Source organism: Tiliqua scincoides, chromosome 4 (assembly GCF_035046505.1).
Source record: "Tiliqua scincoides isolate rTilSci1 chromosome 4, rTilSci1.hap2, whole genome shotgun sequence".
Classification (NCBI taxonomy): domain Eukaryota; kingdom Metazoa; phylum Chordata; class Lepidosauria; order Squamata; family Scincidae; genus Tiliqua; species Tiliqua scincoides.
Genome location: NC_089824.1, coordinates 13,023,977 through 13,038,168, shown reverse-complemented (window position 1 = coordinate 13,038,168; position 14,192 = coordinate 13,023,977). Strand labels below are relative to the sequence as shown.

Sequence of the window (14,192 nt, the reverse complement as noted above, 5' to 3'; positions counted from 1 at the left end):
AGATTTTGCAGGGGTGGAGGGGGAAGGGAGGAAGAGGGTTATTGCCATCTTAAAAGAACACATAACTTAGTCCAGTTAATATTCTGGGACTGCTCAAGGCTAGAGCTGGTTTGAACCTGATCAGCTCCGTAGATGAGAGTTTCCTAGTAGCCCCATATTTAAGTAAATATATTTAAGTCTACATCTCTCATATCAAAGTTTTACAGTACAGAGATTATAGTTCTTTCATGTGCACAATACATTTCATATACATGACTGTTGTAATGTTTACAACCTCTTATGTATGAGGTTGTAAAAGCCAGTTCCAGGAATTTCTGAAGGAAACTAAATTAGACCCTTTCCCAATCCTGCTTACTGATGCTGTGTTATTTTAACCTGATGGAGAGGTGCTTTGTGCTTCCCTACTGGGTTGGAAAGGTTGTGTACATTGGTTCTAAAATGAAATCAACAAATATTCTCATGTTGCAAATGTAAGTGCACGTGTGGGGGCTACCTTAACTTGTAGCTCAGTTTCATAGCTGCTGAACAGATAGCCTTTCAGAGATGCAAGTTTTCCCATGCACCAATCAGCTTGACATGACCATGCCCCAATCAAGCCCAAGGTATAGACACAGCAGGCACATCTACACCACAGACCTAAACCATTCTAATAAGACTTCCCCAACAGAACTTGGAAACCGTAATTATGTCAAGGCAGCTAGGACATCTTCAACAAAAGCCTCTTGCCAAACTACAGTTCCCAGAATTCCTTGCAGGAAGATATAACAGTTATAAAAGTATGACATGAATTCAGATTTGCACTGTAGGCAAGCCCAAATAGCTGTGCTTGCCCCCAGCTTGGGGGCAGATCAAATCAAAGAGGCAAAGATCAAGGCCAAAGAGCACACAAAAAGTATGGGGCTGTCATGCTATCCTTCAGCACCACAAACAAGCAGATGGGCAGGGTGCAAAGGCCTCCCACTCTAATCTGTACATAGTTCCTGTGTGTATCATCTCAGCAATTGACTGCATCCTAAGGAAGGCTTGCCTTATGGTCCAAGACCATAAGACATTAACGGCCTTCTTATTGCATGGGAAAGAAATTCTGCAAGAAGGAAAACAGATGGTACTTTGTTTTTAAAGAAAGAAACCCCCTGGCATGTTTTTAATTAATATAACAGATTTCCCGTTAACAGCTTCATCCATGGCAACACTGTAGAAGTCCCAGTGGCTGCCACAGGATCACCACACATGCAACCCTGCTATGTCGCAAACATCTGCAGTGACTCCACACACACCCCAACCTCCCTCACAACCACCCTTTCCTGGAGGTTACAGACAATGAGTAGGAGGGGATGTCCTAGTTCGGGCTTGAACAACCTGTGACTCATTAGGCTAAATGTAGCTCAAGAGCATGAACCAACAATTCCCAATTTGGTAGTCCTGGGCAGGCAGTACAATCAGATGATCTGTTGAAGCTCTGGCAGGCTGTGTCAGTTTTGAGGTCACAAGTTATGCAAGTCCATTTTGGTTGCAAGCAAGATCCTGCTGTTATGTGCATTACTACCAGCTACTAGGGAAAAGGAAGAGCTTCAGTGACCCACTGGTATAGAGCACTGAGGGAAGGAGATTACTGTAGCTTTTTCCTGGAACGTTTTGTGGAAGGGATTGTCACTCCCGAATTGGCCTTTTCAGCCACACTAGATGATGTTCCAAAACCACCTTTCAGAGTGCGATACCATAGTCTCTCGAGACTGAAGGTTGCCAACATTTCACTCTATAGGGTTACTATAGCTTCTTCCGATTTCCCCAGCATTCTGTGACCAATGGCATGACAACAAACCTTTTGTCAAGTTGAGAGATCACAATGGATCCCTTGTGGGGCCTCAGCAGCATTGACACCACCTTCTCAGCTAATTTTGGACATCCCAAAGTACCCCAATTAACTGGTAGCATTTGGAATATGTGTGTCAATTATTTCTAGATTTCCACCAAAACTTTCTGTGTTGCACCAAAGTTATCAATTAACAAAGGAATCCAGTTTGATCCTGACCAGTTTTCCAGTTCTGAACCATTTTCTGCTTTTATAAATAGAGCAGTTTGTGGTTTAAGAATGGATAAGAAAAATGTTTTTTTCCTAAACACTCTCCGACACACAGGGAAAATATTTTTCACAGTTAATTTACAGTTTAGTACCTTGTAGATACAGAGATTCATAATGTTTGACATCTATAGTTTCTTTTACATTAGATTTATGACCTAGAAAATACTTTTAGATCACTAATGACAAAAATAAAATCGATTTGGAAGAATTTCTTTGAAAATAATACAGCTTGCAAAAATTGCAAATATTTTTTAGGATGGACTTCCTTTCAAAAATACTTGTAAGAAAATATCATTTTACAGCCAGTCATTACATAGTGAAATAAAGTTTTGTTCTGTACAAAATTCAGAAGCAGAGTAATTCATAGCTAAATATCAAATAATTCTAGGATAAGGTTGCAGGATTAACAGGACGCAAGGTGCCTTTGCCTTAAGACAGTGCAAAAGGGAGAATTTCTCCCCCTTGTAACAAATTTCTTCCACCTCTGCAGTAACCAGCAAAATTCCCCCTCCTACAGAACTCTCAAAGGGAGTGAAAGCAGAAGTAGACAAAACCTGGATCTGCAGAACTGGGCAGCCACCTCTACTAGGAAGTGGTGCGGAGAAGGGGATCTGGAGAGAGAATATGCTTAATCCTTCATCACCTGCTGCTTTTCTCCTGAACACCTTTCTCAATTATTTTCCTGGGAATGGGATGGGGGAAGGGAGAGAAAAGCGCACACCACGAACATACTCCTACTTAATGCTGCTTCTCCTTTGCAAACCCCTCCACCCCTTTTCAAAATAGAAAACAGCATGTATGGTTAACGATGGAAAAAAAAATGGATGCAGAGGTCCCTAAATATTCATTTGCCATCTAATAGCTAATCCAGTTTTGCAATACCCTTCCTTCCAAGGTATCCTTAGAATGGGGGAGGTCATTTAATTCAATACAGAGGAGGAGGTGAAACCCACTGACTTTCAGATAGTCTTCACTGTTTTGGCACAACTATTCAAGGGCTGTTCACACCCAGCTTCCAGTTCTTTCCATCAGGCATATGCAGGAGAAACACCACAGTGGGACATTTTCACACCAATTACAATTTCAGGGGCTGAGCCCACAGCTCACATGCACTGGTACCGCCCCACCAATGTAAACAGGCTGGATCTGGTATAGGTGGACATAACAGCCACTTCTCTCCCTTCTACAATGTACGGATTCAACGTGATCAGATCTCACACTCTTTTTCTTAAGCAATGGTGCATGCCTGCTTAATGATCACTGTAGCTGAAGACATGACTCAGAATGCATATTTAATAGCATTTCCATAAACAGGGGAGGCTTGAGCCACAGATTCCAATACATGTCTCTGAGAACTATTCTTTTGAGCTTCTGTATCTCAAAAGGAGAAGCTCTGATGCCAATTAGCAAAGGAAACAGCAAGATCACTTTTATTCTTTCACTAGTTCCATCCAAGCCAACTGGAAACAGTGCTCTTAAATGAGAGGCCCCAAAGTTACACTTGCCTCTCCTTGAGGCAACCACAAGGCTCTCAGGACTGGTTCATCAAGCAGAATAAAGCTGTAATGGCCATTTCTAGAATACATCACTTCAGGCTATGGGTGGGGTTAGAAATAGTAATTTTGAAGTGTCCCCCCAATGTATAATACTTGACATGCAGGAGAATTAGTACAGGTAGTTCACATTAGACATCTTCCTGGCACGCATTTGTCTAACCCAGGAAGATTTTTTGTTTTGTTTTTTAAAGGAAGAGACTCATTCAAGCATGTGACCCATCTTCCCTCATCTGTAGCCAGAAGTGATATACCCAAGACCTTGCCAGTGTTCCACTGAACATACTGTAAGCCTGAAATTGTAATTCACTTTGAGTAGCACTGCTAACTTCAGCTGAATACTTCACAAAGAAGCCTGAGCATTGGATGTTCAACAGCCTTTAAGATCAGACTTAAACTGACTTAAGATCATAATATCCTGGTTTAACTGCTTTATGGATTTGTCTAGCTACATCAGGGGTGCTCAAACTTTCAACATTAGGGATGCTGGACCTTTAACAAGTGTATAGAAGAGAGAATTGCAGCAGGTGCAACTTGTCATCCCACAGATGACAAGCTACACCTGCTGAAATTCTCTCTTCTATACACTTGTTAAAGGTCCAGCATCCCTAAAGTTGAAAGACTGAGCACCCCTGAGCTACATCAACACAACTCATTCCAAGAAAGGCTAGGGCTGGCAGGGGGAAAAAAAGAACCTCACAATCAACCATTTTCCTTGTGCTGCAATTTCTACGTAGGATTCACAACAGAATCCCATTTAACCTAGCCACAATCGTGAATTCACTTACTCCAGAGAAGGCCTACCCATTTCTACAGGGATACACAAGAGTACATTTTGTTAACTTTGCAGCTGCAAGATTGGTACTTACAGCAGACAAGTATCCCTTAATCTTGCAAAGCATAAGTTGTACAGAATCCTTTTTGCTTTCAAGAAACAAAGTCAACAACTGGTATGAGGGTGGACGACGACAAGAAACTCACAAATTAGGTGATTTGCATATATTTTTTTAAAAATCCTGCTTAATTACACTGAACTCCTTCCAAATACTAATTTTCACTAAACTCAATCCTGCAGCTCATCTGAGAACTCAGCTTTTCTCTTGTGTAGAGAGTGAGAAAGTTAACAAGTGTGTGTGAACAAGCTGAAAGTCTCATGTTTCTATACACTGCAGGTTAGAAAAGGGAGTCAGGGCACAATCTAGCAAGCACAACTCTTATGTAAACCCCACTGAAATGGGGGTTTTTCTTAGCAGCAGGGCCTACTACTCAATGCTTGTGCTATGCAACATGATCCAAGGAGACATTACAAACAAGGGTAATATCCCTCTCCTCTCTCCCCACCCCCAAACTATGATTCCTAACAGAGGCTACTCAAGTAGCTTTTCATCAGATCTATCACCGAAAGGAGAACAATTGCTCCCCCTCTCTTTTCCCAAAGATATTTTTTCAGGAAGGAGGCAGCACTCATAGAAAACGCAAAGAAAGGGCAATCTGAAAGCTTCAAGAGGGATTTACCTGAAGTGGGCAAAGGCAAAGCTTTCCCTGCTTGAAAAGGCATAATAGCTTCATATCGAGGTAGACCTATTCCCTCCCACCTCCAATCCTCTGTTCAAAAGGGATTTTCTCCAGTTTGCTTACCAAGGTACAAGGGGGGGGGGGTGTTTCTAAAGCAGCTTTCCTGCAACTCAGAAGTCCCCAGTTTCACAAGTAAACTGCAGGAGAGCACAAACGGAAGCATGTCACCTGTCTCCTCCAAGTTCATTAACAACCTGATCCCCCTAAGTAGTTAAACCAGGATATATCTGCAGCCAAAAATCTAGATCCAGCTTTACAGTTGCAGGACACTGGAAGCTGTGGCTTCATGCAAGGACTGGGAGCTCCTAAAAGAGAGTTATCAGTTCCTAGGAGAAACAAAGAGTTAAGCTGGCTTGAAGCTAAATGTTCATTTGCAAAAATATAGATGTGCCCAAACAGTACTTCCAATTAATTAATGCCACTGTAATCAAATGCGTTTCTCACAGACACCCCTACGCACTCAAGTCCTCTAGCTTGAATAATTTGCAGATCGGCTTGCACCACCTGTTGAAGTCAGGGGTCTGGCCTGGCTCAGCACTGCAGCAACCAATGGAAGCACTACCAATTATTTCAGTGACACCCAAGGGATAGTTATAGCAACCTCTCACTGGCAGTGCTGAAGAAGGAGCTACAGCCCTGCCCTGACTACACTCTGCCATCTTCCTCTGAGAAGACAGTTCAGGTCCCAAAGCAGAAACCCAAGAGGCAGCCTCAGAAAAAAACCACAGAGCAGACGTGACACTTTCCACCTTTCACAGTTTCACATTTTAAGCAGCCTGCCCAGACAGCCAACCCAATTACAGAGTTAATGGTGATTTAGCCATTAAATCCTTGGAGGGACAGGGCAGGGATGGCTGAATAGTCCCCACCGAGGTCACAGCCAGTAAACAGATTCCAGAAATACCAATGCAAACTAGGAGGTAAAGAAAAACCACAAAGGGAAACTTCCCAGCTAGGCCATTTAAGCCTGTCATTGTGAGTTGCTAGGCTCCATCCAATTTAAAGAAGTAGAAATTAAGCAGAAGGAAGGGCAATGGAACCTGGGAGGGAGAGTTATGCAGACATAACCAAGAGGAAGGGGAGATCTCCCTGAGCTTTACTTTTTAACCCTCTGAAAAAAAAAATTGCTGGCTCTACCAAGCACCGAAGGAGTTAAGTGCTAAAGCACTGACACTTAATCAGCTTTCCCCCTTCACATGTGATTGGAGTGAAGCTGTACTGTAGCAGCCCAAAGGGCTTATAACAGATCAATTTCGCAGCCTTCAGTTTTAATCCCCGTCACCCAGGCAAAGCAGCCCGGCTGCGCAAGAACCGGCTGTGCTACTCGGCGGCAGTCTGGGCACCTGCATCACCATCATTATCATCATCTTCTTCTGCTTCAGTCACCTGCAGATGGCTGGAAAGTTCTTGGATGACAGCTGCCCACCCTATCTGGTCATTCCTTCTCTTCTCCATAATGAGATCCTCCAGGCTCTGGAACTCCAATGTATGGCTACGTTTGTCTCCCAGCCGGATCCGCAACCGGTAGGGCTGCTTACCTATACGGAGTTCGCCGCCGATTTTGAACTCTCGCTTGCCGTAACGGCACCAGGCTGCAAAGCACTCGGAGTTCCTCCAACTGAGATCCCGGTCCTTGCAACCAACCTGATCCAGGGCGTTCCGCACCACAGTGGCCGGGCTTAGTGGTTTGTAATGGTACAACTGGTTTGCGATGCGTCCCCTCCTGCCCTGGCTGGCATCCGTCAGAAAGCTGTTCACTACTTCCAACCTATGTAGATGCACCACCTGAAAATCCCCAACGTAGACCACCCAGTGGGGATACTGGGCCTGGCACACAAACTCCACCAGGTCACCAGGCTTGCACCTGTTCAACAGATTTTCTGGTGTATAAGTGGCTAAATGGCTTCCTCCACTTCCATCCACCTCAAAGGGCAACGTATCATCCCCAGAAAAGCTTTTCTGATAAATACACTCATCACGGTAAAAGACTGAACATTCCACTTCGTGCAGCCGGGGGTCATATGGCTGTGATGCAGGGTGGTCGCCACCAAGATCAGACACCCCCAAGTCTTGCTGTGGTTCCACATCATCGTCGTCATTGGAAAATATATAGGAGACCCCAATCCTGGGCCCTTCATCTCTGTCCATGCCTGTTGGGTCTGTCGTGGGAACTTCCTTGTAGTTTAAATGGGTCAGTTTCTCTACTTGGTTCCCCATACCTGCTGAAGAAAAACCAATAAAGGCATTAGGACAAGGGCAGGCAGCAAAAAGGATCTGCAGAGAACTCCCCAGCACTCATCTTGTCATCCCTTGCAGTTTTTAAGACACTCTTATAGTTGCCACCTGCAAAACAGAATCAACTTGCCCATTTATCCAAATAAAGCAATTAGTATCTCAGGTATGTGAGTTAAAAGACTTGAAAGTCTCACTAAGAACCAAACTAAATATTGTACCCAATGGCATCCAGCCTAACTTTTTTTTCCTGATCAAATAGCAGCTGTGGGAGCCTGTAGTCTTCAGCAAGTCAGCAGGATAGGGAAAAGAAGCAGCTCCACCATTTCCTCATGAGCCTGTTTTCCATCACAATATCTTCTCCAAAAACATCTGGGGAAATTTTGAGCAGTAAAATAGCAAGCTGTTTAAGCAGCTTCCTCAAAAGGGAGGGCACCAGGATGAGGTCTCTTGTTATCTGGTGTGCTCCCTGGGGCATTTGGTGGGCCGCTGCGAGATACAGGAAGCTGGACTAGATGGGCCTATGGCCTGATCCAGTGGGGCTGTTCTTATGTTCTCAATGGATTGTGTACGCAAAACCAAACTCTCATAGTTACTGTACTTTTCATTCAGCAAAGTAGAGAGCATGATAACATGCAACACATCCTTTAGCCAGGGCTCCTGGAAAGACAGACATGCCCAACACACGTCTCTGCTAGTCTGGGATAAGATACGTCACAGTCAGATGTTGTAAGATTCACCAGTGGTGGGGATGACAGTTCTGGAGAGAAACACAGGTCCAAATCCCAACCAACTTTCCAGCACTGGCATAGCTGTGCCAATGGGACGTGTGCTCCATCCTGCAGTTGGGTGGCACTCACGGAGGCCTCCTCAGAGTAAGGGAATGTTTGCTCCCTTATCTAGGAGCTGCATTGCCCTTATGTCGGTGCTGGAAAGTGGGTTAGGATTATGCCCACAGTGACCTTCAGACCACCCATTTGCTTAGCCAACAAGACAGCACTTTGGACTATTCAAAGTGCCTCTCGCATTACAACACCTCTGTAAGGTAGGCCAGTATTATTGCCTCCCCATCCAGCAGATGGAACCTCAAGTTTGGAGATCATGGTTTGCCTGGGACCAGCTAATGAGTTTCTGGACTGAACTTTCCGACTCACAGTTCTGCTCTAAGAAGGGTTCATCGCGGAGAGGCTCTCTCTTCTGCTGAACGCACAAAACCGCCTCAGACCATTTGGCCACCTAGCCCAATACATCTACGCTGACTGGCAGTAACTCCACAGGGTTTCAGGCAGGGGTCTTTCCTGGCCTTCTGCATACAAAGCAGGTACTTCACCTCTGTGCACACAGCACGCAGGTGGCTGATGTTCCCCCCTTTTCGCTTGATCTGGAAACAAAGTCTCACACTCATCCTGAAAAGAGAGTGAATAATGCATAGGCCAGAATAAGAGAGGCGAACGCCAGGGGACGAGAGTTGAAAGATCAAGGGACGGTGAAGGAAATCATCCTGGAAATGCACAACACAGAGACAGGCCTATGGCACCGAGACGTACCAGTAGTTCAGTTCTGCAAGCAGAGTATAGAGAGATGTGGTACAAGGAAATCGAATGAGGAATGAGAGGAGTAGCTCTAGAGCAAAGCAGATGAGGAGAGAGTACAAAGGAGCCCCAGCTGGGGCTGGTGGGAAGAAATGATCAACAGCCAGGCTCCAGCTGCAGCAAGACAAACACTACAGCAAGTACCTTGTGGGGGGAGATGGTGGAAAAGCATAGAGGTAAGTAAAATGATAAGAGCTTTGCAAAGCAGAGGCACAACAGGAACGTGGGGGTTGGTTATAACAGGAACAGAAAGGACTGGATGGGGCAGGCAGACTTTAGGCTTGTGGGATTGACTCTCTTTTCCCCCCTAGTACCCAGCACTCCACTAACCAGGACCAAAACTGGAGTTTTAGTCTCTGCCAAAACTGCCTCTGCCCTCCGCCATTACTTTCTGCAGCAGAGACTAGACTGACTTGCATATACACAAGCTCAAAGCCACATCTGAGCTACATGTTACATTGAATGCATCAATCCGGCCCTGCATTTTTTGCTTTTTAGTAAAACAGCAACCACTGGAGGGGTGCAGTCTGGGGGATCCTGGCAAAGGATATTAGAAACTTTCCTCACACAAGTGTCCCTTGCAAATAGCACCTCCAGAACTGTAAGGCAAAAAGCTTGGAGACCTTCTTCCTGCATGCCATGGACCCAAGGAGGATTGGGTCCCATCCCCCCATGCATGGTTATATTAACTTAAAAAAAAAGAGAGAAAAAAGAAACCCACAAATATGCAGGCCCAAAGGGCAGCATTTAATACAACTCATAGTTTGGCCTTAACCTGCAACAGATTGGGAATTCTAATGAAGAAACAGAAAGCTGTTAAGTCCAGCCTGCAGAGCTAAACAAAGACCTGGTGAAGACAAGCCATCAGTATTCACATTTTATGGGCAAGGAACTCTGAGGCTGAGAAATAAGCAATTAGCACACAGCCAGTCATAACAAGAGAGCAGTTTCACTTTCAGCATTGCTGGTTGTCCTTAAACTATCAGGTACTAAAAACCCTTGCCAGCCTCCAGCAAGTCTCCCAAAGTTCTAAAGTGGATCACCATCTATCCTTGGCCAGTTCCTGGACCAGACAACAGATGCAATCCTGACTACTCTGGCACCTGCTAAGGGTACTCAAAGTAACTGCTAAGGGTACTAAGTTGCTCAAAGTAACTGCCAACAGATTCTCTCCCACCCCCCACATCCATCCAGTCCCTAGTAATTCTCTTTAGGCTGCAATCCTAACCACACTTTCCTGAGAGTAAGCCCCATGAAACAAAATAGAACTTACTTCTGAGTAGACCTGGTTAGGATTGTGCCCTAAGGCACGGAAGTTGCCCAGAGCCCTTATTTTAGCTTATTATCGTACATGACGAATCCTGCATGTACGTGCCACTTTTTCAGAACGTGGCTTTTTTCACAGAACAGGAGTGAATGATAAGCCTCTGCCCCAAGGAAACTACAATACAAATTTAGCGAGAAGAGGCATAGAGTCAAAGGTAACCAGGGATAAAAATGAGCAATTAAAAAAAAAATCTTGGGATGATGCAAAATACCATCACCAGCACTTAGGGGGCCACCACTTGCTTGCTATTCCCACAAAATCCACAGGCACAAACTCCCCCAAAAAGAGCCAAAGTAAACATTTAAGCATTGTTTTCCTATTTCATAAATGCACTTCTCCCCAGCCAGCCTCCCTCATAGGACAGAATTACACAAATGTTCACTCTGTGATTGTACCTTAAACTTGTCATACAAATTGGTATGTCTGACTATAGAGAGCGCCATTCAGCACCTCTGGCCATGTTTATCAACTTGATCATATTCTTTCAAGGGCTCAGACATCTAGGGAAGCCTGGTAGTGTGACTGGAGGCTTCAGAGGCCCAGCTCATAGGCTAGACTAGAGCCAGGATACAAGTGCATGCCAACAGTCCTAAGTGCTCAAAGGAGGCCTTACTTCTGAGTAAACATGCTTTGGAGCCTGTTGCACAAGGTCAACATGCAGTTTAACATTCATATCTGTCAATACACTGCATTATGCAATAAGGCCATGTGGAACTGATGCAAACAATTCTTTTGCAACATCATTGATTAGAGGGGGATTTTCAAGGGGGATTTCCTGGAGGAAAAATCCATTATGGGTTACAAGCCATGATGTGTATTTGCAACCTCCTGATTTTAGAAATGGGCTATGTCAGAATGCCAGATAAAAGGGAGGGCACCAGGATGCAAGTCGCTTGTTATCTGGTGTGCTCCCTGGTGCATTTGGTGGGCCGCTGTGAGAGACAGGAAGCTGGACTAGATGGGCCTATGGCCTGATCCAGTGGGGCTGTTCTTCTGTTAAGAAGTTCAAGGGTCACCCCTGTCACCAGCAGGAACATAAGGAGCACTCTGCTGGACCAGGCCAAGTACTCACCTAGCCCAGTATTCCTCACAACAGCCAGCTAGGTGCTTGGGGGGGGGGAATAAATGAGCATGATGGCGGTTCATTTACTTAGCAGTAAGACCCTTGGTAACCTGCAAGTTGCCCTGATTTTTTTTTTTAATTTGTGATATACAAGCTCTTAAAAGAAATAGAAACAATGACAGCTACCATTTCCAATGTGTCGTAGGTGTTAAAAGCACTTTAAAAAATGCATTATCTCAGCTTTCCCTCTAACAACATCGTAAGGTAGGCTACTTTTATCCTCTTATTGCAAGCTGGTAGTAGCCCACTGAAGCAGAATTCCTAAGTGCCTTTTGCAGAGAGTCAGAGTCCCTTTAGCAGGGTCCCATTCCTAACTAAACAGGCTCAGAATCTCACCAAGAGCAGATGCTTTGTTGCTGATGGCCCAACTCCTTAAAAACCTGGAAAGTAACATTATCCTTGCCACATGGGAAGGAAAATAAATAAGAACTAAGACCTGATCAAAAACTTTTGTTTACATCTTCTCAGAAGTAAGTGCCTCCCAGGTAAGTATGCAGTTTGAGATTGGATGTTGTGAATGAGTTTGGGACCAGGTGAAGCCTGGAGGCAGTGCTTAGTCAGTAGCCTGGAATGGCCAGAAGAGGGATAACAAGTATTAGTGGCCCAAGAACCCCCATTCGGGGCCCTCAAGTCAATCTAGCTGGGAGGAGTGGCTAAGCCTCCCCCCTCTCTAATTCAGTGAGAAAGACAAAGCTAGCATGTGCTGGAGAGTCTGGAAGACACAAAAATAGGATCTGATGGGGAGAGACTGGAACAGAAGCAGAGATCTGGCAATTAGTTAGGGCAGACGTGCTGAGCAAAGACTCACGTCCTTGTAGAACAGGAAACCTTCTCCTTCCAATGCTTGAGCCAGGACACTTGGTAAATAAAACAAACAGTACAAGGACATTAAAAGCTTCCAGCAATTCCTCCTCCAAAGGAAGCCTGAGCTCCTGGAACTTCTCACTCCTGGGGGGGCACCAGCCAAGTCACAGTACGTGGGATCAAGAGCTGAATGGATTTCAGAATGGAAACCCTGAATGGATTTTGAAAGCCAGAAGAAGCCAGCCTCAAAGTTACTCCGTGTCCCAGCCAACTTTATTTTTCACATTTTTACACTGCCCTTCCTCCAAATAGCTCAGGGCAGTGTAGTAGATAGCTCCTCCCCTCCTTTTGTCCTCACAACAACCCTGTAAGGTAGGTGAGGCAGAGAGAGAGAGAGAAAAAAACAACAACTCAGGATCCTTCATGGCTGAAAGGAGATTTGAACCTGGGACCTTCCAGGTCCAACTCCTGAACTACACCAGCCTGCCAAATTTTTACCTTTTGGACACTGACTTTTTAAGGGCAGAGTGTGGCTATTGCAAAGTTGTAGCCCCTCCTCCTCTCCCCCCACCCCCAACAGAGTCCTTTTCTCAGGGGACTCCCTAGTATCATAACTAGAGAGAGGGTGCAAAGCACTAAGTTTTGTAGGGAACCTCCCCATTGCAGCCCCTCTTCTACCCCACCCCAAACAGTCCTTTTCTGGGGGACTTCCCGGTAGCATAGCTAGAGGGGGGGTACAAGGCACTAAGTTTAGCAGGGAGCCTCCCCATTGTAGCCCCTCCTCCTCTCCCCCACCCAACAGAGTCCATTTCTCTGGGGACTCCGGGACCGACGACTCCCTTTCTCCCCCGCCCAGCTCCACCAGAGTCTCCCTTGGGTGCTGCAGGGGAAGTCCTTCTTTCTTTCTTTGGGGGGTGGAGAGAGAGAAGAGGGCGCAGGCCCCCCCAGTCACTCACCTGGCCAGCTGCCTCCGCGGAAGAACAAGCAAGCCGGAGATCAGGCCAGGTGCGCCTGGCTGCCGTCACCTGATCCTCTCCCCATACCTTGCCCCGCTCCTCCTCCTCCTGCGGCTGCACCTGAGCGGCTGATGCTGGCGGCGAGGCGAAGGCGCTGCTGGAAACTTACCAGGCAGCCGCTGGGAGAGCCCGGCAGAGCGGGGGGTTCGCCCGGTCCTGCTCCCCGGCACCGCTCCGCGCTCCAGCCGGCCAGAGCAACAGGCGCCTGGGGGGCGCGCAGGGTCCCGATCCGGGCTCAGACCCAGCGCTGGCAGCGGCAGCCGCGGTCCCTCCTAGGGGGAGGCTGGGCTGGGCTCCCGCTCCTCGCCGCGTTCACACGTTCTGGTGCAGCCCGGCACTTCTCTGCTCCTGCTTCCTCCTCCTCTTCCTCCTCCTCGGTCGCCAGCGCGCACCCAGTGGAGGCAGCTTAGATTTGGGGGCGGGCAGCGCGGAGGAGGAGTTAGAGCCGCCTTTGCCGAGGAGGGAGGTGCCGCGGGCCAGCAACAGGGCACGCCAGGGTGCTGGGGTTGCCAACTTATCCCAGGCAGCCTCTGCTCCTCTGCCTTGGAAAGCATTCTGTGGATCGGGGGAGAGATTCTGTGGATGGGGGAGGGAATATTCAGATCGTCGACACTGCTTCCTCTGCTGGTGTCCTTAGACCAGGCTGTTGATACAGGCAAGCCACAGGACAGCTAGGCCTGTGAGAGGGTGCTGGGGTTGCCAACTTATCTGAGACATCTCGTGCTCCTCTGCCTTGGAAAGCAGCTTGGTCTGTCAATGGGGGGAATCTTCAGATCATTGACACAGTTTGCTCTGCTGGTGTCCATGGATAGCTACTGATGCAGACAAGCCACAGGACAGCCGAGTGAATGAGCAGGTGCTGGGGTTGCCAACTTATCCCAGGCATC

General features: G+C 46.6%; 1 protein-coding gene across 3 annotated transcripts; it reads right to left on the bottom strand.

Moving 5' to 3' along the window:
- Positions 1 to 6,491: 6,491 nt before the first annotated feature.
- On the bottom strand, positions 6,492 to 13,600 carry LRATD2 (LRAT domain containing 2). 3 transcript variants are annotated; one of them, XM_066626008.1, is made up of 2 exons: positions 13,246 to 13,600; positions 6,492 to 7,433 (listed from the first exon to the last, which is right to left on the bottom strand). In XM_066626008.1, the coding sequence occupies exon 2, from the start codon at positions 7,426 to 7,428 to the stop codon at positions 6,532 to 6,534; it is 897 nt and encodes a 298-aa protein (XP_066482105.1). In that variant the 5' UTR covers positions 7,429 to 7,433; positions 13,246 to 13,600; the 3' UTR covers positions 6,492 to 6,531. The 3 variants fall into 3 exon arrangements, with proteins under 3 accessions (XP_066482105.1, XP_066482108.1, XP_066482106.1); XM_066626011.1 differs by having other exon boundaries at positions 6,492 to 7,430; XM_066626009.1 differs by lacking the exon at positions 13,246 to 13,600 and adding an exon at positions 8,774 to 8,831 and having other exon boundaries at positions 6,492 to 7,430.
- Between the last annotated feature and the right edge of the window lie 592 nt (positions 13,601 to 14,192).

Excerpts from the sequence above, each read along its gene's own strand:
- LRATD2 (XM_066626008.1), bottom strand. The coding sequence starts at position 7,428 with ATGGGGAACCAAGTAGAGAAACTGACCCATTTAAACTACAAGGAAGTT.